The 18,762-nt window shown below is 36.5% G+C and overlaps 1 protein-coding gene across 4 annotated transcripts in view; it reads left to right on the forward strand.

Moving 5' to 3' along the window:
• Window positions 1–791: 791 nt before the first annotated feature.
• The window catches only part of LOC115440096 (dynein heavy chain, cytoplasmic), a 42,461-nt gene continuing 24,490 nt past the window's right edge, over window positions 792–18,762 (forward strand). For 3 of the 4 annotated variants that reach the window (XM_037436515.1, XM_030164259.2, XM_030164260.2), the window contains exons 1-42: window positions 903–1,143; window positions 1,332–1,402; window positions 1,502–1,704; window positions 2,041–2,178; window positions 3,318–3,435; window positions 3,523–3,636; window positions 3,989–4,161; window positions 4,398–4,518; window positions 4,694–4,815; window positions 4,940–5,081; window positions 6,440–6,547; window positions 6,766–6,871; window positions 7,189–7,388; window positions 7,719–7,854; window positions 8,083–8,189; window positions 8,401–8,564; window positions 8,688–8,793; window positions 9,331–9,486; window positions 9,607–9,786; window positions 9,914–10,057; window positions 10,164–10,309; window positions 10,500–10,649; window positions 10,763–10,855; window positions 10,996–11,210; window positions 11,452–11,578; window positions 11,900–12,002; window positions 12,086–12,308; window positions 12,486–12,633; window positions 12,717–12,822; window positions 12,987–13,196; window positions 13,469–13,615; window positions 14,001–14,173; window positions 14,455–14,622; window positions 14,831–14,996; window positions 15,277–15,462; window positions 15,847–16,029; window positions 16,352–16,474; window positions 16,688–16,847; window positions 17,184–17,317; window positions 17,495–17,618; window positions 18,033–18,273; window positions 18,530–18,644. In XM_037436515.1, the coding sequence (XP_037292412.1) occupies window positions 903–1,143; window positions 1,332–1,402; window positions 1,502–1,704; window positions 2,041–2,178; window positions 3,318–3,435; window positions 3,523–3,636; window positions 3,989–4,161; window positions 4,398–4,518; window positions 4,694–4,815; window positions 4,940–5,081; window positions 6,440–6,547; window positions 6,766–6,871; window positions 7,189–7,388; window positions 7,719–7,854; window positions 8,083–8,189; window positions 8,401–8,564; window positions 8,688–8,793; window positions 9,331–9,486; window positions 9,607–9,786; window positions 9,914–10,057; window positions 10,164–10,309; window positions 10,500–10,649; window positions 10,763–10,855; window positions 10,996–11,210; window positions 11,452–11,578; window positions 11,900–12,002; window positions 12,086–12,308; window positions 12,486–12,633; window positions 12,717–12,822; window positions 12,987–13,196; window positions 13,469–13,615; window positions 14,001–14,173; window positions 14,455–14,622; window positions 14,831–14,996; window positions 15,277–15,462; window positions 15,847–16,029; window positions 16,352–16,474; window positions 16,688–16,847; window positions 17,184–17,317; window positions 17,495–17,618; window positions 18,033–18,273; window positions 18,530–18,644 (6,291 nt within the window). Of the gene's footprint in view, window positions 1,144–1,331; window positions 1,403–1,501; window positions 1,705–2,040; window positions 2,179–3,317; window positions 3,436–3,522; window positions 3,637–3,988; window positions 4,162–4,397; window positions 4,519–4,693; window positions 4,816–4,939; window positions 5,082–6,439; window positions 6,548–6,765; window positions 6,872–7,188; window positions 7,389–7,718; window positions 7,855–8,082; window positions 8,190–8,400; window positions 8,565–8,687; window positions 8,794–9,330; window positions 9,487–9,606; window positions 9,787–9,913; window positions 10,058–10,163; window positions 10,310–10,499; window positions 10,650–10,762; window positions 10,856–10,995; window positions 11,211–11,451; window positions 11,579–11,899; window positions 12,003–12,085; window positions 12,309–12,485; window positions 12,634–12,716; window positions 12,823–12,986; window positions 13,197–13,468; window positions 13,616–14,000; window positions 14,174–14,454; window positions 14,623–14,830; window positions 14,997–15,276; window positions 15,463–15,846; window positions 16,030–16,351; window positions 16,475–16,687; window positions 16,848–17,183; window positions 17,318–17,494; window positions 17,619–18,032; window positions 18,274–18,529; window positions 18,645–18,762 lie in introns of all 4 variants that reach the window. The other variant, XM_030164258.2, reaches the window with a different exon arrangement.

Below are 18,762 nucleotides of genomic sequence, written 5' to 3' on the forward strand. Positions count from 1 at the left end.
TAGGAAATTATTTTCTAGCAGACTGCAGAGTATTCTAATAACGCCATCTATTAGATATTTTAAAAAATGTGACTTAAGCGTTTCTTTCGGATATGTTACGTCTTGTACTAAGGTAATAACAAAAAACAATAATTTTAATAAATAAATAGAATAGATAATTAGAATAACTGTAAACTACGTTTGCAAGTTGGTAATAGCTATACTAACCAGGTGAGGTGCAAAAAGAATTACACATAAGTACTGACTTTGCCACACATTTGAACACAGTTACAGACACTGACCAAATTTAAAATTTTATGGCTTTTACTTGTAGATTTCCATATAATCGGTTCTCCTACAAGCAACTCCATTACTTTGAACGCTTTAATGTGTGGTCGAAAAATCGATACCGAATGGCAAATAGGCAAACATTTAAACAAACTTTGCACAAATATGCAAATACCCGTGCTACACATGTATTCAAACAAGTTTTCAAATATTTTTGCTATGTGTGGCACCGGCATAAAAAATATGGAAAATCTAGTATGAATGAGCTTAGTGTAGGCAGCATAACATCACTTTTTTAAAAAAAAATAGATCTAAATGATATATAGTATATACCTATAAAAAATTACTTTCAATGTTATGCATTTATATCTCTTTAGAACGATCAGTTTAAAAATTATGAAAGAATTAATTGATTTCAAAGTTAAAATTTTACAAAATCTAACTTGAGAGTACAAACTTGCAAGAGCAAAAAGTATTAGTTATCTGTGAATAGTAATAGTGGCATTTGGCAACACTAGTTGTATGCGTCATCTTCAGTCGTCAAAAATCACCTGCATGGGTGGATCGTACAGGCGATTAACTCCATTTTAAATTATTGATCTTATTAGAAAACTTAGTTAACATCTTTAAACATCATGGGAGACTCCCTGGACGGGAGCGAAAATACCTCCGATACTCAGAATGTCGCCCTTGTTGACTTTCAAGACTTTGCAAATTACCTGCGCAGGGCCGCAACGGTACTTTTGCCTGAAGATGACATCGTTCCACCGGCTTTGAACACCGCACTGGATGACAAAGTCAATCAAGATTGTATACGGAAGTTCGTCTCCGACCCCCAAGTCTCTTCGCTGTACGTCCAAAGGTTTTCCTCGAAAGGTATGCACCAATACCCACCTTTTAAGTATTCTAAAACTTTCTAGTTCCCTCTCACGAAACTGCAATGTATCAATCGATTATGACATCATACTGCACTTTGCAGTTTTTATGTGCCATTTAGTTCACATTTTTTTTTATTCGTGTATGTTTTATGTGTTATCTAAATTTATTAATATTTTCATACACAGAAGACGACAGCGAACAACCCACAGAGGGGGAAGAGGAGAAAGAAGCTGTGACTTATCAGATAAGCAATGAGGTATTGTTAGAGAAAAATATATATATTTTTTTTTAATTCTTACTATTATTTATTTTATTACACATTATTTTGGAATGCCTTATATATTTTTACTACTAGGTCCACTTCACATCGCCTAGAGTGGCAGCATTTGTTTGCATCAAGCGAGGAGCAGTCATTGAAGCTGACAAGTCCATCCACAGCCAGCTGCGCCTCATTAACTTGTCTGATGGCTCACCCTACGAAACCCTTCATGCTTTTATCAGCAAAACGATGGCTCCATTCTTCAAAAGCTATGTCAAGGAGAGTGGCAGAGCTGATAGGTAAAATATCAATTATAATATTTCATGTTTTTGAAGTCTCCCTTTACTTTACAAGTTATAAGTAAGTGACAGATTGACAACATATTAGTGTAGTTCTACTTACCATTCAGCAAATTTAAGCATAGGTCTGTTCCTGATTGGTGAATCATTATGCAACTTGATATCTTCATTTAATTATTATAAAACAACCTTATAACTAAACCATTGTCTATACTCTATATTTTAGCATTCAAAAAATAACTTGAAATAATCACAAATTGTTAAAGCATAGATTTACCACTTTACTATAGGTAGATATTTAATGGGCCCTGTTACAATTGAAAATGCAATTTGTAGGGATGGTGACAAAATGGCACCATCTGTGGAGAAGAAGATTGCTGAGCTGGAAATGGGTTTGTTACACCTACAGCAAAACATTGACATTCCGGAAATAACTTTGCCTGTTCACCCATTAGTGGCTGCTGTCATCAAGAGGTAAGATTGTCTGAATAAGAATGCAGATTGGAAATACTGGAGACCAAATTAAGAATTATTAAGAAAATAAATAAATGTACCATGTAATTATGTAACACAAACTTCTATTACAAGACATTTTGTTTAGGAAGCAATATTTTAAATGGTTATTATTTTCACCCCCACATAATGAAGCCTTTCGTCCCTGAAAAGGTAGGCAGAGGCGTAACTAGTACACCACTTTCTCTGTATATATTCACTCCAATAATGTGATACATGTATATGTGTGTGATAAGATGCAAGCCTATTGCCTTATCAGATGCAAATTTCAGATGGCTGATACTTCGATTTTCATGTAACAAAATTTATGTTTTATTATCAACAAATAGAATCCAATAGATTTGTGCAATATTAAAAAAATAATTATCTCTCAGTCATTAATTTCCATTTTTCTTTTAAAGTCATTTTAGTATTAATATCATTAGGAATTTGTCATTATAAATTCATGTGTTCATTCATTCATTATTTATTCAATTCTTAAATCTCAACATCACAATATTTTCACAAATCGAAGCCTTGGAGTCTTTAAATTAGCTATTGATTTATTCAAGTGTGATTCATCAGTCATGCCATTGCCAGCACTCCCTACTTGGATCTACATTGTTAACAATAGAACATTGTATCAACAATCATTATACTTTATGCATTTTATCAGTATAATATTTTTATAATCACACATTTATGATACTGTCTTTTATATTTTAATACTTATTTTTACAATTCTGACATTAAATTAAGAAATAATTTGGGTATATCATTAAGGTATAATATTGTATTAAGTTTTAATGGGAGCATTGATTGATTATTATGCTGGATCTATTCAATTAATACTTATATTGAAAATACGAAAGTAGCACTGTCTTGTCTGTTATGCTTTAATAGCCGAACCTCTGAACTAATTTGGATAAAATTTAGCATAGACATACTTGATAATGAGATCTTGGAAAGGACATAGGCAATTTTTTTATTTAAAGAAAATGTACAGCGCGACTTTTATCCCACAGAAACATATTCATAAGGGCGCAGCCGCGAGCAAAAGCTATTACCGGTATAATAATTATGAGTAAAACAGATTATTAATAGTTTATTAATCTTTATAGAGCTGCTGATGAGGGCCGTAAGGCTCGCGTCGCCGACTTTGGTGACAAGGTTGAAGATTCCACCTTCCTGAATCAGCTGCAATTTGGTGTCAATCGTTGGATAAAGGAGATTCAAAAAGTTTGTTACATTTTCATTTAAGTCTCTATTTCAATTATAATTATTCCTCATTATTTTTAAACGTAATAACTGTTTTGTTGTATTTAGGTAACGAAGTTAGATAGGGATCCATCAAACGGCACGGCCCTTCAAGAGATCTCTTTCTGGCTCAATCTTGAGAGAGCACTCCATCGCATACAAGAGAAAAGGGAAAGTACTGAAGTAAGTTAAATAAAATAATATTAGAAACAAAGATTATTTTTCTTTTCACTCATAATGTATTTTATCAATGATTATTCTGTGTATTGTTGGGTTCTATTATGTAAAATTTTAATTAGATTGTTATAACGGTATTATCTATGGGCGTTACTAGGGGGAGCAGTGGGCAGTGCTACCCTAAAAGAAGCCTTGGCTAGTTCTATGGCGAGGGTCCAAGCTTTTTTTGGCTCCTCCCGCCAGCTGGTCCCTCTAAAGCAAATCTGTAGCTACACCAATTATATTAACTGAAATCTATAATAATTATAACCATTGAATTTTTTTTTCCATATTTTATAATAATTTGTGTTTTACTCAGGTTGCACTAACTCTCGAGATCCTGAAGTATGGCAAACGTTTCCACGCCACTGTCTCATTCGACACCGACACCGGTCTCAAACAAGCCCTTGCAACTGTGTCTGACTACAATCCACTAATGAAGGACTTTCCTATAAATGATTTGCTGAGTGCAACTGAACTTGATAGAATCAGGTATGTTCACCGTCTTAATGTATACATTTTACTTATTCAGAATTAAGAGCCCCTAAAAAATTTCCTTTTATGGATGTCTTTAACAATGTAAATATCATAAAATGTTATATTAGGTCTCTAATTCTCTAAGTATACCATTTATACCTCCATAAATTAAATAATTTTATGATGAATATAATATTATTAAGGTATAGCTCTAATACATCTGTAAATTACAATATTTTCTTGGATTTTAGACTGGCTGTGCAACAAATCTTCTCCCACCTTCGGAAAATCCGTTCTACAAAGTATCCCATCCAGCGTGGCTTGAGACTTGTCGAAGCTATCTCTCGAGACCTTGGACAACAACTCTTGAAGGTTTAAACCGTCATTACATGTTACTTGTATACATTATTAATAAATATAACATAAGCCTTTTTATTTAGAGCCTTTTTTTATAGTTTGAATAAGGGACTAAGACATATAATGTATACTTTTATCAAACATTATATTATGACATTTTCAGTACATATTATTGCTAATGTTTTTGTAGGTCTTGGGCACACGGCGCCTCATGCATATTCCTTTCGAAGACTTTGAACGAGTTATGACTCAGTGCTTCGAAGTTTTCTCCTGCTGGGATGATGAGTATGAGAAGCTGCAGGGTCTTTTACGGTAAGCCGGTTTATTTCAAATATATTAACGCTTGATTAAGTCTAAAATATAGTATAATTGTTGTTGGCTTTTGTGTTACTTGCCACTTATAGGAAATTCATAATTTATCATGTTTATCCTGCAGTGATATTGTTAAGAAGAAGCGAGACGAACATCTGAAGATGGTGTGGCGTGTGTCCCCTTCGCATAAGAGGCTCCAGGCTCGCATGGAGCACATGCGTCGCTTCCGCAGGCACCACGAACAACTGCGCACCGTCATGCTGAGGGTAAACAATTTTTGTTTCAATTTATTTTACAATAAACTGCACAAATTAACAACATTTTTAATAAAGACTGTGACTTGTACATAAGCAATTTTTCACAAAAAAAATCCATCATAAAAATAGGTCTCAGATAATTTATATCTAAATTAGTATACCTAAAACATATTTATCTATACTATTATATAAAGCTGAAGAGTTTGTTTGTTTGTTTGTTTGTTTGTTTGTTTGTTTGTTTGTTTGTTTGAACGCGCTAATCTCAGGAACTACCGGTCCAAATTGAAAAATTCTTTTTGCGTTGGATAGCCCTATGTTCGTGGAGTGCTATAGGCTATATATCATCACGCTATACCCAATAGGAGCGGAGCAGTAATACCTAATCTCAGGAACTACCGGTCCAAACTGAAAAATTCTTTTTGCGTTGGATAGCCCTTTGTTCGTGGAGTGCTATAGGCTATATATCATCACGCTATACCCAATAGGAGCGGAGCAGTAATGGCTAATCTCAGGAACTACCGGTCCAAACTGAAAAATTCTTTTTGCGTTGGATAGCCTTTTGTTCGTGGAGTGCTATAGGCTATATATCATCACGCTATACCCAATAGGAGCAGAGCAGTAATGGCTAATCTCAGGAACTACCGGTTCGAACTAAAAATTCATTTTGTATTGGATAGCCTTTTGTTCGTGAAGTGCTATAGGCTATATATCATCACGCTATGACCAATAGGAGCAGAGCAGTAATGCCTAATCTCAGAAACTAGGAGTTTGAACTGAATAATTCTTTTTGTGTTGGATAGCCCTTTGTTCCTGGAATGCTATAGGCTATATATATCATCACGCTATGCCCAATAGGAGCGGAGCAGTAATCGCTAATCTCAGGAACTACCGGGTTCGAACTGATAAAATATTTTTGTGTTGGATAGCCCTTTGTTCCTGGAGTGCTATAGGTTATATATCGTCACGCTATGACCAATAGGAGCGGAGCAGTAATGAAACATGATGCAAAAACGGGGACAATTTATTAGTTTTGAGAGCTTCTGTTGCGTGCGCTGCGTAAACGGTTAAAGTTATGCAACAATAATGTATGACGGGATTGTTCCTCTTAAAAAGTTCTACAAAAATATATCATAAAACAAAAGTCCCCCGCTGCATCGGTCTGCCCGAACGTGTTAAACTCAAAAACTACCCAACGTATTAGGATAAAATTTGGTATGGAGACAGTTTGAGACCTTGGGAAGAACATAGGCTCCCGGGAAAATATATAGCGTGACTTTTATAACGGAAAACTTTAGCCCGAAAAACTTTATAACGCGGGCGGAGCCGCGGGCAAAAGCTAGTATATTATAATAACATTATGTACGCAGGTGCTGCGCCCGCGCGCCACCGTGAACCCGGAGACGGGCGCCGGCGGCGAGCCCGCGCAGCCTCATTCATTGCCCATGGACGCTGCCGATGCCAACGCCATTGCAGAGGTGTGTAACCACTACCAGATAAGCTATACCTAAAGTCTTAAGTCTTCGTGTACACTACTGTAAATATACCAGGTAACGGTGCCGCATAAGTTTTAATAAGTCACTTCAATAGATACTAAAAAATAAAAAATAAAATTAAAAGACAAACGTGCACGATGCGTCAATTTAACTTTGACGCAATTTACGAGAGCAAATTTATATAATATTTCTTGTTCTAGGTTAACCTCGCATATGAAAATGTAAAAGAAGTGGATTGCTTGGATATCTCGCGTGAAGGGTGTGACGCTTGGGAAGCCGCAGTGCGTCGTTATGAAGATAGAATCGGTAAGTTTTTCAGTTCGATACATGAACGATAATGTTTCATTTAGTTAATCGCCAAGTTCCTGCGTAATTTACAAGAATTCATGATTCGTTATACACAATTATGTATCAAAAAAATCGCCTTAATCCCTTCATAATTCTATAGGACTGATCCCTTGTGTTATACCTGTATATCCAACTGGTTTTTTTAATTTTTATAAGACTTATCTATAAGTTGCTACGAAAGTTAAGTCTAATTGCCAGAACACAACAAAGCTGGAAAACACAGACCAATCATCTACAGCATTTTTCATTCAAAATTGAACCTTATGAAACACCAGACCGCGTGGAGACCCGCATCACGGCACACCTGCGCGACCAGCTCGGCACCGCCAAGAACGCGAACGAGATGTTCCGCATATTCTCGCGCTTCAACGCGCTGTTCGTGCGCCCGCACATCCGCGGCGCCATCCGCGAGTACCAGACGCAGCTCATACAGCGCGTCAAGGACGACATCGAGGCGCTGCATGAGAAGTTTAAGGTGATGCATAACTCTTTATACCAAATATTTGTTACTCATTATTTTAGAAATAGAATTTGTGTAAAATAACACAAATACTAAAGGCAAAGGGCTATAAAGTTACGAAATTGAAAATTAGCAAGTATGCATTAAATTAAATTAGTTTTTAAACTATAGTCCAATTAAATGTTTGAAAACAAAATCACGAATATTTTAATATCCAATTTCCTGTAACTGTGTGTCGATAAGGAACATTCAGTTTGTGAATCAAATAAACAAAACGCAATATTTAACGTTATAAAAAAAGATACATTGGTCGCATACATAACTAAACGTTCTATGACATTCAAGGTGCAATACCCGCAATCGAAATGCAGCCGTCTCTCTTTGGTACGTGACTTGCCGCCCGTGGCTGGCTCCATCATCTGGGCGAAACAGATTGATCACCAATTGACCGCTTACTTAAAGAGGGTCGAAGATGTACTTGGTAAGATGACCTCTTGTGTATTATAATTTCGATAGGTCTTAAGTAAACTATCGTATCTAAACAATACGGAAAAGTTTATAAGTGAAGATCTTTTTGAATATGTTTGATAGTAGTTAGATAACGAAAACCTAATAAAGACTTTTTTCAAATACGATAATTTATTTAGCCAACCAATTCAATGATTGAAAATATCATTTTTACTTTAATTATTTTTTCTGTATTTCTTAGGCAAAGGTTGGGAAAACCACATCGAGGGACAGAAACTAAAAGCCGACGGCGATAGCTTCCGTCTCAAATTGGATACTCAGGAAGTGTTCGATGATTGGGCTCGCAAGGTAAATATTTTAACGTTTCCATCTTTTTCACAATTGTAGTATTGGCTTACAACTAGTGACATGGTACAATATAGAATTATATGCTAGATTTTAGAATATTCTCCGGGAACCACATGAAGTTTACTAATATGAGAAACAACAGTTATAAGTTCTTTACATAAATTTACCGCTTCCCCAAATATAATATTAACCATACTCTTGAATTGTATAGGTACAACAACGTAACTTAGGCGTCTCCGGTCGTATCTTCGCCATAGAGTCGGTCCGAGCGCGCTCCAGCAAGACCGGCACCATACTCAAGCTGAAAGTTAACTTCCTCCCTGAAATCATCACCCTGTATAAGGAAGTGCGCAACTTGAAGAACTTGGGTTTCAGGTAAAAATAATCATTTGTATAAGAAAATAATATGCTGTGAGTTCCGTAATGATTAGTCGAATGCGATATTTTATTATATTTAGTTTTTTTTATATTCAATTTACTTTTTATTTCGTTTCGCAGAGTACCCTTAGCTATTGTGAACAAAGCTCACCAGGCGAATCAACTCTACCCATTCGCCATCTCGCTCATTGAAAGCGTGCGTACTTACGAACGCACTTTGGAAAAGGTACGTCTTTTTACATCTCACTTGTTTATACATTCACAAAGTTCAGCACTAGACACATATTAACATTTATTATTGGCACGAAACAAACAGGAACAATTAGGAGTAAACAAAAAGTAATCCATCAATAACTAACATGTACTTTTTATTTGTGCAGCTAAATAATAGGAATCATACTAAGGTAGTTTAAATTTTATAGGCTGCATGTTAAAGTGTCTTTGAAAATTGTTTTTATTTAATTTCTATATAGATATTATGTTCACATAATATTATGTATTAATTTCAACTGTGTTATTATTCATCGCATGCTTACATCGCCTTCATTTATTTACGCAGTATTTTGAAGCTTAGTTTTATTTAAATGTTTACTTAGTAATTGCAGATTTTGTAGGTTTAGTTTTAGAACATAAATATAACAGAATCACGCCTTTATTTTCACCTTGCTCACGCATGCATAACAAATCATTCATTTTATATCCGCGCATGTATTATGCATCACTCTGTATAAAACAATATTTAATTCATGGATGCCCTCTTCAGATCCGCGACAAAGCGTCTATCATCCCGCTGGTGGCCGGACTGCGTCGTGATGTATTGAACCAAGTGTCTGAAGGCATGGCTCTTGTCTGGGAATCTTATAAACTCGATCCGTATGTCCAGAAATTGAATGAAGTTGTTCTGTTGTTCCAAGAGAAGGTAAGTTTATTTATAACTTATAATTATAATTTTCACTTTCAGTATATGTAATAATATGACGTTTTTACGGTTTGTAGTACTTGTACAGGCTGTTACAATAAATGAATTTTATTACCAAAGGTGGAAGACTTATTAGCTGTCGAAGAACAGATCTCAGTGGACGCCCGATCTTTAGAAACATGTCCGTACTCAGCTCAGAGTCTGGCTGACATCCTAAGCCGCTTGCAACGCGCTATCGACGATCTCTCGCTGCGTCAATACAGTAACTTGCATTTGTGGGTGCAGCGACTGGATGAGGAGGTATATTAATTACTATGCTTATTTCACATATTGTTGAATTACATTGGAAAGAAAGAAAGAAAAGAAATTCATTTTGGACATTGGGATATACTTTTCATTTTATTTTTATTCGATTTAAAATCAACAGGTCGAGAAGAGCCTTGCTGCACGTTTACAAGCCGGTATCGAAGCTTGGACTGCCGCTTTACTCGGTAAAAGCAATGAGCTTGATCTGTCCATGGACACATACTCGCCTGCTGAGCCCACACACAAACCCGGCGGGGAACCACAGGTACGCTTATTTATAGTTGTTCAAACAACCAATATCAGCATCTATATAAATTATACCCTCTCTAAAGTATTCGGTAATATCGATACTTACATAACTATTTTTATAGATCGCGCGTGTCGTACACGAAGTGCGCATAACCAACCAGCAGATGTACTTGTTCCCTTCGCTGGAGGAAGCTCGATTCCAACTGATGAGACAGATGTTCGCCTGGCAAGCAATTGTTACCAGCCAGCACCGGCTTCAGAGCACCAGGTTTGAATCAACTTAAAAAACGCTGTTTTTCTATTTATATACCTAGATTCTAAAATCGAAATTTAAAATTATGTTGTACACTTTCCTAGTTCAACTATATTGCTAAAACATCGATAAATAATGATGCGACAAATTAGGAAGTTGTCGATGTGTTTAGAGCATGGGTGATTTAAATATGGAACTATTGCAGATACCAAGTTGGCGTTGCGCGTGCTCAAACAGCTACATATAGAAACTTGTTGACTAAACTGCCTGGCGGATCATCGCCTCTTGAAAGTGCGTATGATGCTATCGAACAAAAGATATCTCAAGTTCGGGAATACGTTGATGAATGGCTGCGGTGAGTTTATTCGAAATTAAAGTCATCTTATAAACAAACGATACTTATATTTTATAGATAACATAAAACCTACAATATTTCAATACATTATATGCTAAATATTTCATTTGCAGCTACCAAGCCCTGTGGGACCTGCAACCCGAAAGCTTGTATGGGCGTCTCGGCGAAGATATTACTCTGTGGATCAAGTGCCTGAATGACATCAAGTAAGTGGTACCATTTTTTTAATTCTTTAAATAAAATTACTATATACTATTACCATAGTGGATTAGGGGGTTTTTCAATGTCGATAACTTATTAATTAATTATAATTTCTACATGTTATTTATACTTTTTTTCTTACCAGAAAATCTCGCACTACTTTCGATACATCAGACACTCGTCGCGAATACGGACCGGTGGTTATCGATTTCGCTCGCGTACAAAGTAAGGTGGCGTTGAAATACGACGCTTGGCACAAGGAGGTGCTTGGCAAATTCGGAGCTTTGCTCGGAGGAGAGATGGTGCAGTTCCATGGACAACTCGCCAAATCGCGCAGCCAACTGGAACAGCAGACTATTGGTAAGTGGTGAAGAAAAATAGGCTTTAAACATAGTACTGCAAGAAGCTACCTGTTCACGTGACTTTGTGTAGATAGGAAGATTATATTTGTAAGCTCTTAATTGTTTCGTGTAAATTACTTGATATCTATACTTTAATGTACCTTTGATGTTGAAATGTAAGTCCAGTAAAATATTCAAGCACATAAAATCGTAACAATGGTTTATAATAGGATCTTTCACTACATTAATTTTCTTTACAGAGGCAGCATCGACCAGTGATGCCGTTTCTCTCATCACATACGTACAACAGCTCAAGAGAGAAGTGCTGGCGTGGGAGAAACAAGTAGATATTTATCGTGAAGCGCAACGCATCCTTGAAAGGCAACGGTAAGAATTTAAAAAAAAAGGACATTTAGAGGTCTATCAGCACAGTAGACAAGTAGTAAAAAGGCGCTCACGGAGTAATAAAATTTGTTAAAGTCGATTTTTTTGCAAAGCTGTCTTTTGGAGTTATAGCAGATTGTCATATGTCACAGTGCTGATACACTTCAGTTTTGTTATTGCTAAATTAATTGATTAATCTTGATATTATACCACGCGATATCGGTTGACAAATATTATCACGATTATAGATACATGTATAATCAACGAATTTACGAACACTATGTATATCAATCTTTAAGCATTTGAACTTGCATATTGCTTCAGATTCCAGTTCCCAGCTCAGTGGCTTCATGTCGACAACATCGAAGGCGAATGGAGTGCGTTCAACGAGATCATGCGCAGGAAGGATTCCTCCATTCAGACCCAAGTATGTAATTCGATAAACGACTTTAAATCACATAGTTTTGGTCTTTGGATATAAATTGTATACAATATTATACTTTTGTGCAGGTGGCTTCACTTCAACAAAAAATCGTTGCGGAAGACAAAGCCGTGGAGGCGCGTACTTTGGAGTTCCTCACAGAATGGGAACGCAGCAAGCCCACCGACGGCTCCACCAGACCTGAGGATGCTCTGGCTAGACTGCAAGCCATGGAGACTCGCTACACTAGGCTCAAGGATGAGCGAGACAACGTCGCCAAAGCTAAGGAGGCTTTGGAGCTACATGACACTGGTTAGTAACAGTTATATGTACATATGATATATTATAATATCATAAAATATTGTGTAATATACATGTTATATATGGTGTATCACACTGTATCAAAATTGTTTCCATATCATATAAAATAACTTTAATGTCTTTTTTGTTTGTAGTACATCACACTAAAAAAAAATCTTTGCTTTACAGGTAGTTCAGTAAACAACGAACGCATGACTGTGGCCCTGGAAGAGCTGCAGGACCTTCGCGGCGTTTGGTCCTCGCTCAGTAAGATCTGGACTCAGATTGACGATATCAGGGAGAAGCCTTGGCTTTCCGTCCAGCCGAGAAAACTCAGGTAATTATATATCAATACTTAATCTTTTTATTTTAAAGCTGTACTGTCTAAGAAAATCCTTTTAAAAATGAATATATTTTTAGGCAACAACTGGAAGCAATGTTAAACGAGCTGAAGGAGCTGCCGGCTCGTCTGCGTATGTACGACAGCTATGAGTATGTCCGCAAACTCCTGCAGTCTTACACTAAGGTATGTCCAATATTTATTACTCCTGTTTTGAGCTTGTATATACCTTATAATAAATATCATTGAAGCTAATTTCTAATTACTACTATTATATTATTGCGACTAAGTACTATGTCTACTGAATTACTACTTAAGCTACCACACTGAGACTTTGTTGCTTGTAATAGGTGAACATGTTAATCGTGGAGCTAAAATCTGATGCTCTCAAAGAGCGTCACTGGCGGCAACTGTGTCGCGCGCTCAAGGTCGACTGGTCGCTCTCCGAACTCACGCTGGGGCAGGTCTGGGACGCCGACCTGCTGCACAACGAACACACTGTCAAGGACGTGGTATCCGTGGCACAGGGAGAGATGGCGCTCGAGGAGTTTTTGAAACAGGTAATGCGGTTATTACATTCCTAATGTTGTGTGTGCTTCTGTTTATTTGCCTTTCTAGATGGCTAAGTTCGATATTTTAACTTTAAAGAAGTTACGTGAACCTTTAATGAGCAATGTTAACTGTGATACATAATAGTACACAAGTTCCAACTCAAGAGAAAGATAAGTCGTAAAAAAACGTGGCTGTAATTTTTTTTCTTTAGAATATTTTTGCTGTTATTGCGCAACTAATTACAATATACATTTATTCACAAACACATAAAACCTAACAGGTGCGAGAGTCATGGCAGAGTTACGAATTGGACCTGATCAACTATCAGAACAAATGCAAAATCATTCGCGGATGGGACGACCTCTTCAACAAAGTAAAGGAACACATCAACAGCGTTGCAGCCATGAAATTGTCGCCTTATTACAAGGTAAAAAATACTCTTACTTATCTTTTGTTGTCAAACTGATGAATTCAATAAATTATCCTAATTGTTTTTTCAATCGATTGCGAAAATGAATAAATAAGGTATCAGACTTCTTCTTTGGACATGCTTTTAAATTACCGGTTTCACTTGGTTTAATCTCGGAATCGTATCGTGGATTAGGATTGGGATCTTTGCCAAAGCAAAAAACCAAAGTTCTCCATAGCCTTCATAATGTGATAATTTATTTAAGTAATATAAAGCTATACAAACATCGATAAAAATTTATCGATATATTGAAAACTATTTTATACATTATTAGCATAAAAAACGACGATATAAATTTGCTTGATATATATTTGACGATATAATGCTCATTTCTTTACCAAAGGTGTTCGAAGAAGAAGCATTAACATGGGAAGAGAAACTCAATCGTATCAATGCGCTGTTTGACGTTTGGATCGACGTACAACGTCGTTGGGTTTACCTGGAAGGTATCTTCAGTGGCTCTGCTGATATTAAAACACTGCTGCCTGTTGAGACCAGCCGATTCCAGAGTATTAGGTAAATTGAAATTTATTTTCTATTTGAATAAGTTATAATGTGTATAAATATAAATAATATCATTTAAATTTATCGACTTTTCATTTTGTTCCGGTACAATTTGTTCGTCTATAAAGTTAATATTGTAAAACTAATAAGTTCAAGTTGTGGATATTAATAACATTTTCATAATTAAAAATGACTATAGTTAACACTATTGAACAACTGCGTAAAATGGTTATTATTTATCTTTAACGCACACGTGTATACCAATTGATATTGACCATAAACTTTGTGTGAAGTTCTGAATTCCTCGGCCTGATGAAGAAAGTGGGTAAATCTCCGATGGTTATGGACGTGCTGAACATCCCCGGCGTGCAGCGCTCGTTGGAACGTCTCGCCGACCTGCTCGGCAAGATTCAGAAGGCGCTCGGTGAATACCTTGAAAGGGAGAGAAGCAGTTTCCCGCGGTAAGCAAACGTGTTCAATTCATTCGTATAAAATATGTTTACTGATTTAAAATATAATCTTATATGACCGCAGAATTGGTATTCAAAGACTGAACCAATAAAGAAGCCGCTGCAAAAACCATAATATTAATCTATGGCAAACTGCTTATTTGCCATATTACATGTAGGATGTAATATACAGTATTAATATTTGAATAATATATTTTAGTTTCTACTTCGTGGGCGACGAGGATCTTCTCGAAATCATCGGTAACAGCAAGAATATTGCGCGTTTACAAAAGCACTTCAAGAAAATGTTTGCTGGAGTGGCAGCTATCATTCTTAACGACGACAATACTATCATCAACGGAATAGCATCGCGTGAGGGCGAAGAAGTAAGTTAAACACTTCATATTTTGTATACCATATCCAGGGAAGAATTATGCTAGATCTTATATCTACTCTCTTTTCTATTACTTTTATAGTATACGGTATAATTAACAGGTCAGAAAAAGTCGTTATTTTGAAAGAAAGCATTAATAAAAAAAAAATTTTTTCTTCCCTAATAATATTATAATATTTAATTTATTTCCCAAATATACAAGAAAACTTGCAATATAATGAATTTAGATAGTTTATTAAGTACCAGATAGAAAAGAAAGCCCTTGTTTACAGGTGTACTTCACATCCCCGGTATCGACAATAGAGAACCCGAAGATAAACTCGTGGCTGTCGATGGTGGAGCGCGAGATGCGCGTGACGCTCGCCTGCAGGCTCAAGGACGCCGTCGGCGACGTCAAGCAGTTCAAGGACGGCAACGTCGACCCGCAGAAGTTCATCGACTGGTGCGATAAATATCAGGTAGGTTCGATTAACAATTCAGATTAATAATTCTCATAATTTTGACTTTCATAAGTGCAACTATGTTCGCTCTGATGAATAAGTGTATACAGTGTTTTATTTATTATAGATATTGTTAGGTATGTCGCTTTTTGGTATAGCAGTGAATGATTTCTATCTATTGATTAGTGATTATGTTATAATTTTTTTTTAATGCTACAAAATCATAAATAATGCTCCAAGTGGTTTAAAACGATTCGGCAATATGTTAAATTAGATAAACGCGTTGATTTGTTTGTACCCACAACATCAACAGTAAATGATAGTTATCCATAGCACATCCACAATGAGACCAAACAGTGAGCTTGGGAATGTTATTATAATACCGTATAACTTATTTCTCAGGCTCAAATCGTAGTGCTAGCCGCTCAGATCCTGTGGTCGGAGGACGTAGAAGCCGCGCTGGCTAGCGGCGGAGGCGACGGTCTGAAGCGAGTGCTGGCCCACGTCGAGAACATGCTGAACATCCTCGCCGACTCCGTGCTGCAAGAACAGCCGCCGCTCAGGAGAAGGAAACTCGAACATTTGGTATGTCATATTTTCCTTCAGTCTTTTATGCCCTCTGATTATACTAATGTAATTTATTTCCAATACCATATTAAGGATAGTGAACATTATAGTTACAAAGAATGAAGGATAATTGCATATGAAAAAGGTTTCAAAGATATATTTGTTTTGTTAGCAATGATTTTCCCCACAGATTTGTTAAATAATATAATGGGGTCATTCTAAACATGTTATTAAATAAATCCAACGTTTATCGTTCGAATCGTAGTCGAGAAGGAACAAAAACTTAGTTTATACTTATAATTATGTTTAAACAAATAATTTATGATTTTTTTTTAAATAGATCAACGAGTTCGTTCACAAGCGTACGGTGACACGTCGCCTAATCGCTTCAGATGTGAACAGCCCGCGTTCCTTCGAATGGCTGTGTGAGATGCGATTCTACTTCGATCCAAGGAACAATGATGTAAGTAAATCATTTTTCTGTACCATGTAAAAACTATATTGTCTAACATAGGAAAACGATTATTACAGTGTAGAACATAAATTTTAAGTATTCTTCTGGCCTAAGATAACAGTTTTTATACTTAGTACTTGGTTACAATGCTATCTAAATATAATCTTCTTAATTATATCGTGATAATGAAATCCATAAATTAATATATTATATTATACGCAGGTCCTACAACAACTAACAATTCACATGGCGAACGCTAAATTCCTATACGGTTTCGAATATCTGGGCGTGCAAGACCGTCTCGTTCAGACGCCGCTGACCGACCGCTGCTACCTGACTATGACGCAGGCGTTGGAAGCCAGGCTGGGAGGATCTCCGTTCGGTGCGTATTGAAATGTGGTAGTGTTTGCTATATTTGCTGCTTTCCGAACTGGTGGTAGATTTAAATTGACGGAATCTAAATAATGTATAACATTTTACAGATTCAAATAAATCATTTCATTTCATTTTATGGAGAAGATTCACTATTACCTAGCCTAAACTAGGTGGAATTGGCTAACTTTAAATAGGCAAATATATGTTTTTTATATTCAACTTCGTTTAGGTTATTTGACTTGGCGTATTCTCTAAAAGTAGTTACATCTTTACTTGGAAAATGGTCCACCTAATTATATTTCTTACAACGTTTCCTCTAATATATTTTGATAATTTACTTTAGGTCCGGCTGGTACCGGTAAGACCGAGTCGGTGAAAGCCCTCGGCAACCAACTCGGCAGGTTCGTGCTTGTGTTCAACTGCGACGAGACGTTCGACTTCCAAGCCATGGGCCGTATTTTCGTCGGTCTTTGTCAGGTAAGCATCGTATTGCGCAACATATCTCTTTTTCTTTCAATGGTGCATTATATAAAAAAAATGCATTCTAAAAAGCATGATGTAAATTACGAAAACCTCTTTTTTATTGAAAAATAAAATAGTTTCTTTATCGATATATGTATCACACATAACCTAATGTATTGCTTCTCTAATAAGGTGGGCGCCTGGGGTTGCTTCGACGAATTCAATCGTCTGGAAGAGAGAATGTTGTCGGCCGTGTCGCAACAGGTGCAGACCATTCAGGAAGCTCTCAAGAGCCACCAAGAAGGAGACAATACTGGTACGATAAAATATTACATTCACCTACCTACCCTTTTTAGTGTTATTTAACACTGAATTAAATTCCTCTAATGTATTTTTTTTTATTTGTTTCTTTATGATATATGACTGCCGCGGTGGCGTCACTACATCGGTATTCGATAATTATTACAATACGACTGCAGTGTTAATGTTCTGGGTTCAATCCCTAGGTCGGGCTAAGTGATATTTGGTTTTCTACTCAGTCTCAGCCCGAAGTTTATTTATAAAAATTTAGGTAGATATGGTAACTACTTTTCGGATAACCAACATCTTAGTTCGCCCCGTGACCACGAAGACTGCAAAGTCTTCGAATCGCCAGGAGAAAAATGTAATATAAAAACCGCGATAAAATTCTCAAAATAGTTTTATTTCTAAGTAGTAACTTCTTTTCCAGCCAAATCCATCACAGTAGAGCTGGTGGGTAAACAAGTACGCGTGTCCCAAGACATGGCAATATTCATAACCATGAACCCTGGCTACGCTGGCCGTTCCAACCTGCCGGACAACTTGAAGAAGCTGTTCAGAAGTTTGGCCATGACCACGCCAGACAGGCAGCTGATCGCCGAGGTGATGCTGTTCAGCCAAGGGTTCAGGACTGCTGAGAAACTCGCATGCAAGATCGTTCCGTTCTTTAAGTGAGTAATAGAGTAATTAGATCCATTATGAAAGTGAAAACCTTGTGTCAACTTAACTAAAAGGTTACAATAATGTAAAATACATTTTAATAGTGTATATCAACATACATTATTCTATTTCATGTTCAAAAACTTTGACTGAGATAGGAAGTAACTTCAGGCGCACATAGATGAAATGAAAAATGAAAATATAGTTAGTTCGTGTATCTTAATAGCTCGAATAATTATAATTAAAACTACTAATTATGTTCTATAGGCTGTGTGATGAGCAACTGTCCAACCAGTCTCACTACGATTTTGGTCTGCGAGCTCTCAAGTCGGTGCTGGTTTCCGCCGGTAACGTGAAGCGCGACCGTATCCAGAAAATAAAGGTAACTATTACATATCGCCATTCTATCATAGGAAGATCATTATCAATCATCATATATTTGGAAATTGAAATTTGTAGTAACTTGTTACAAAATTTTACATCTACTTTATTTTCCATAG

This window comes from Manduca sexta, chromosome 8 (assembly GCF_014839805.1).
Source record: "Manduca sexta isolate Smith_Timp_Sample1 chromosome 8, JHU_Msex_v1.0, whole genome shotgun sequence".
Taxonomy (NCBI): domain Eukaryota; kingdom Metazoa; phylum Arthropoda; class Insecta; order Lepidoptera; family Sphingidae; genus Manduca; species Manduca sexta.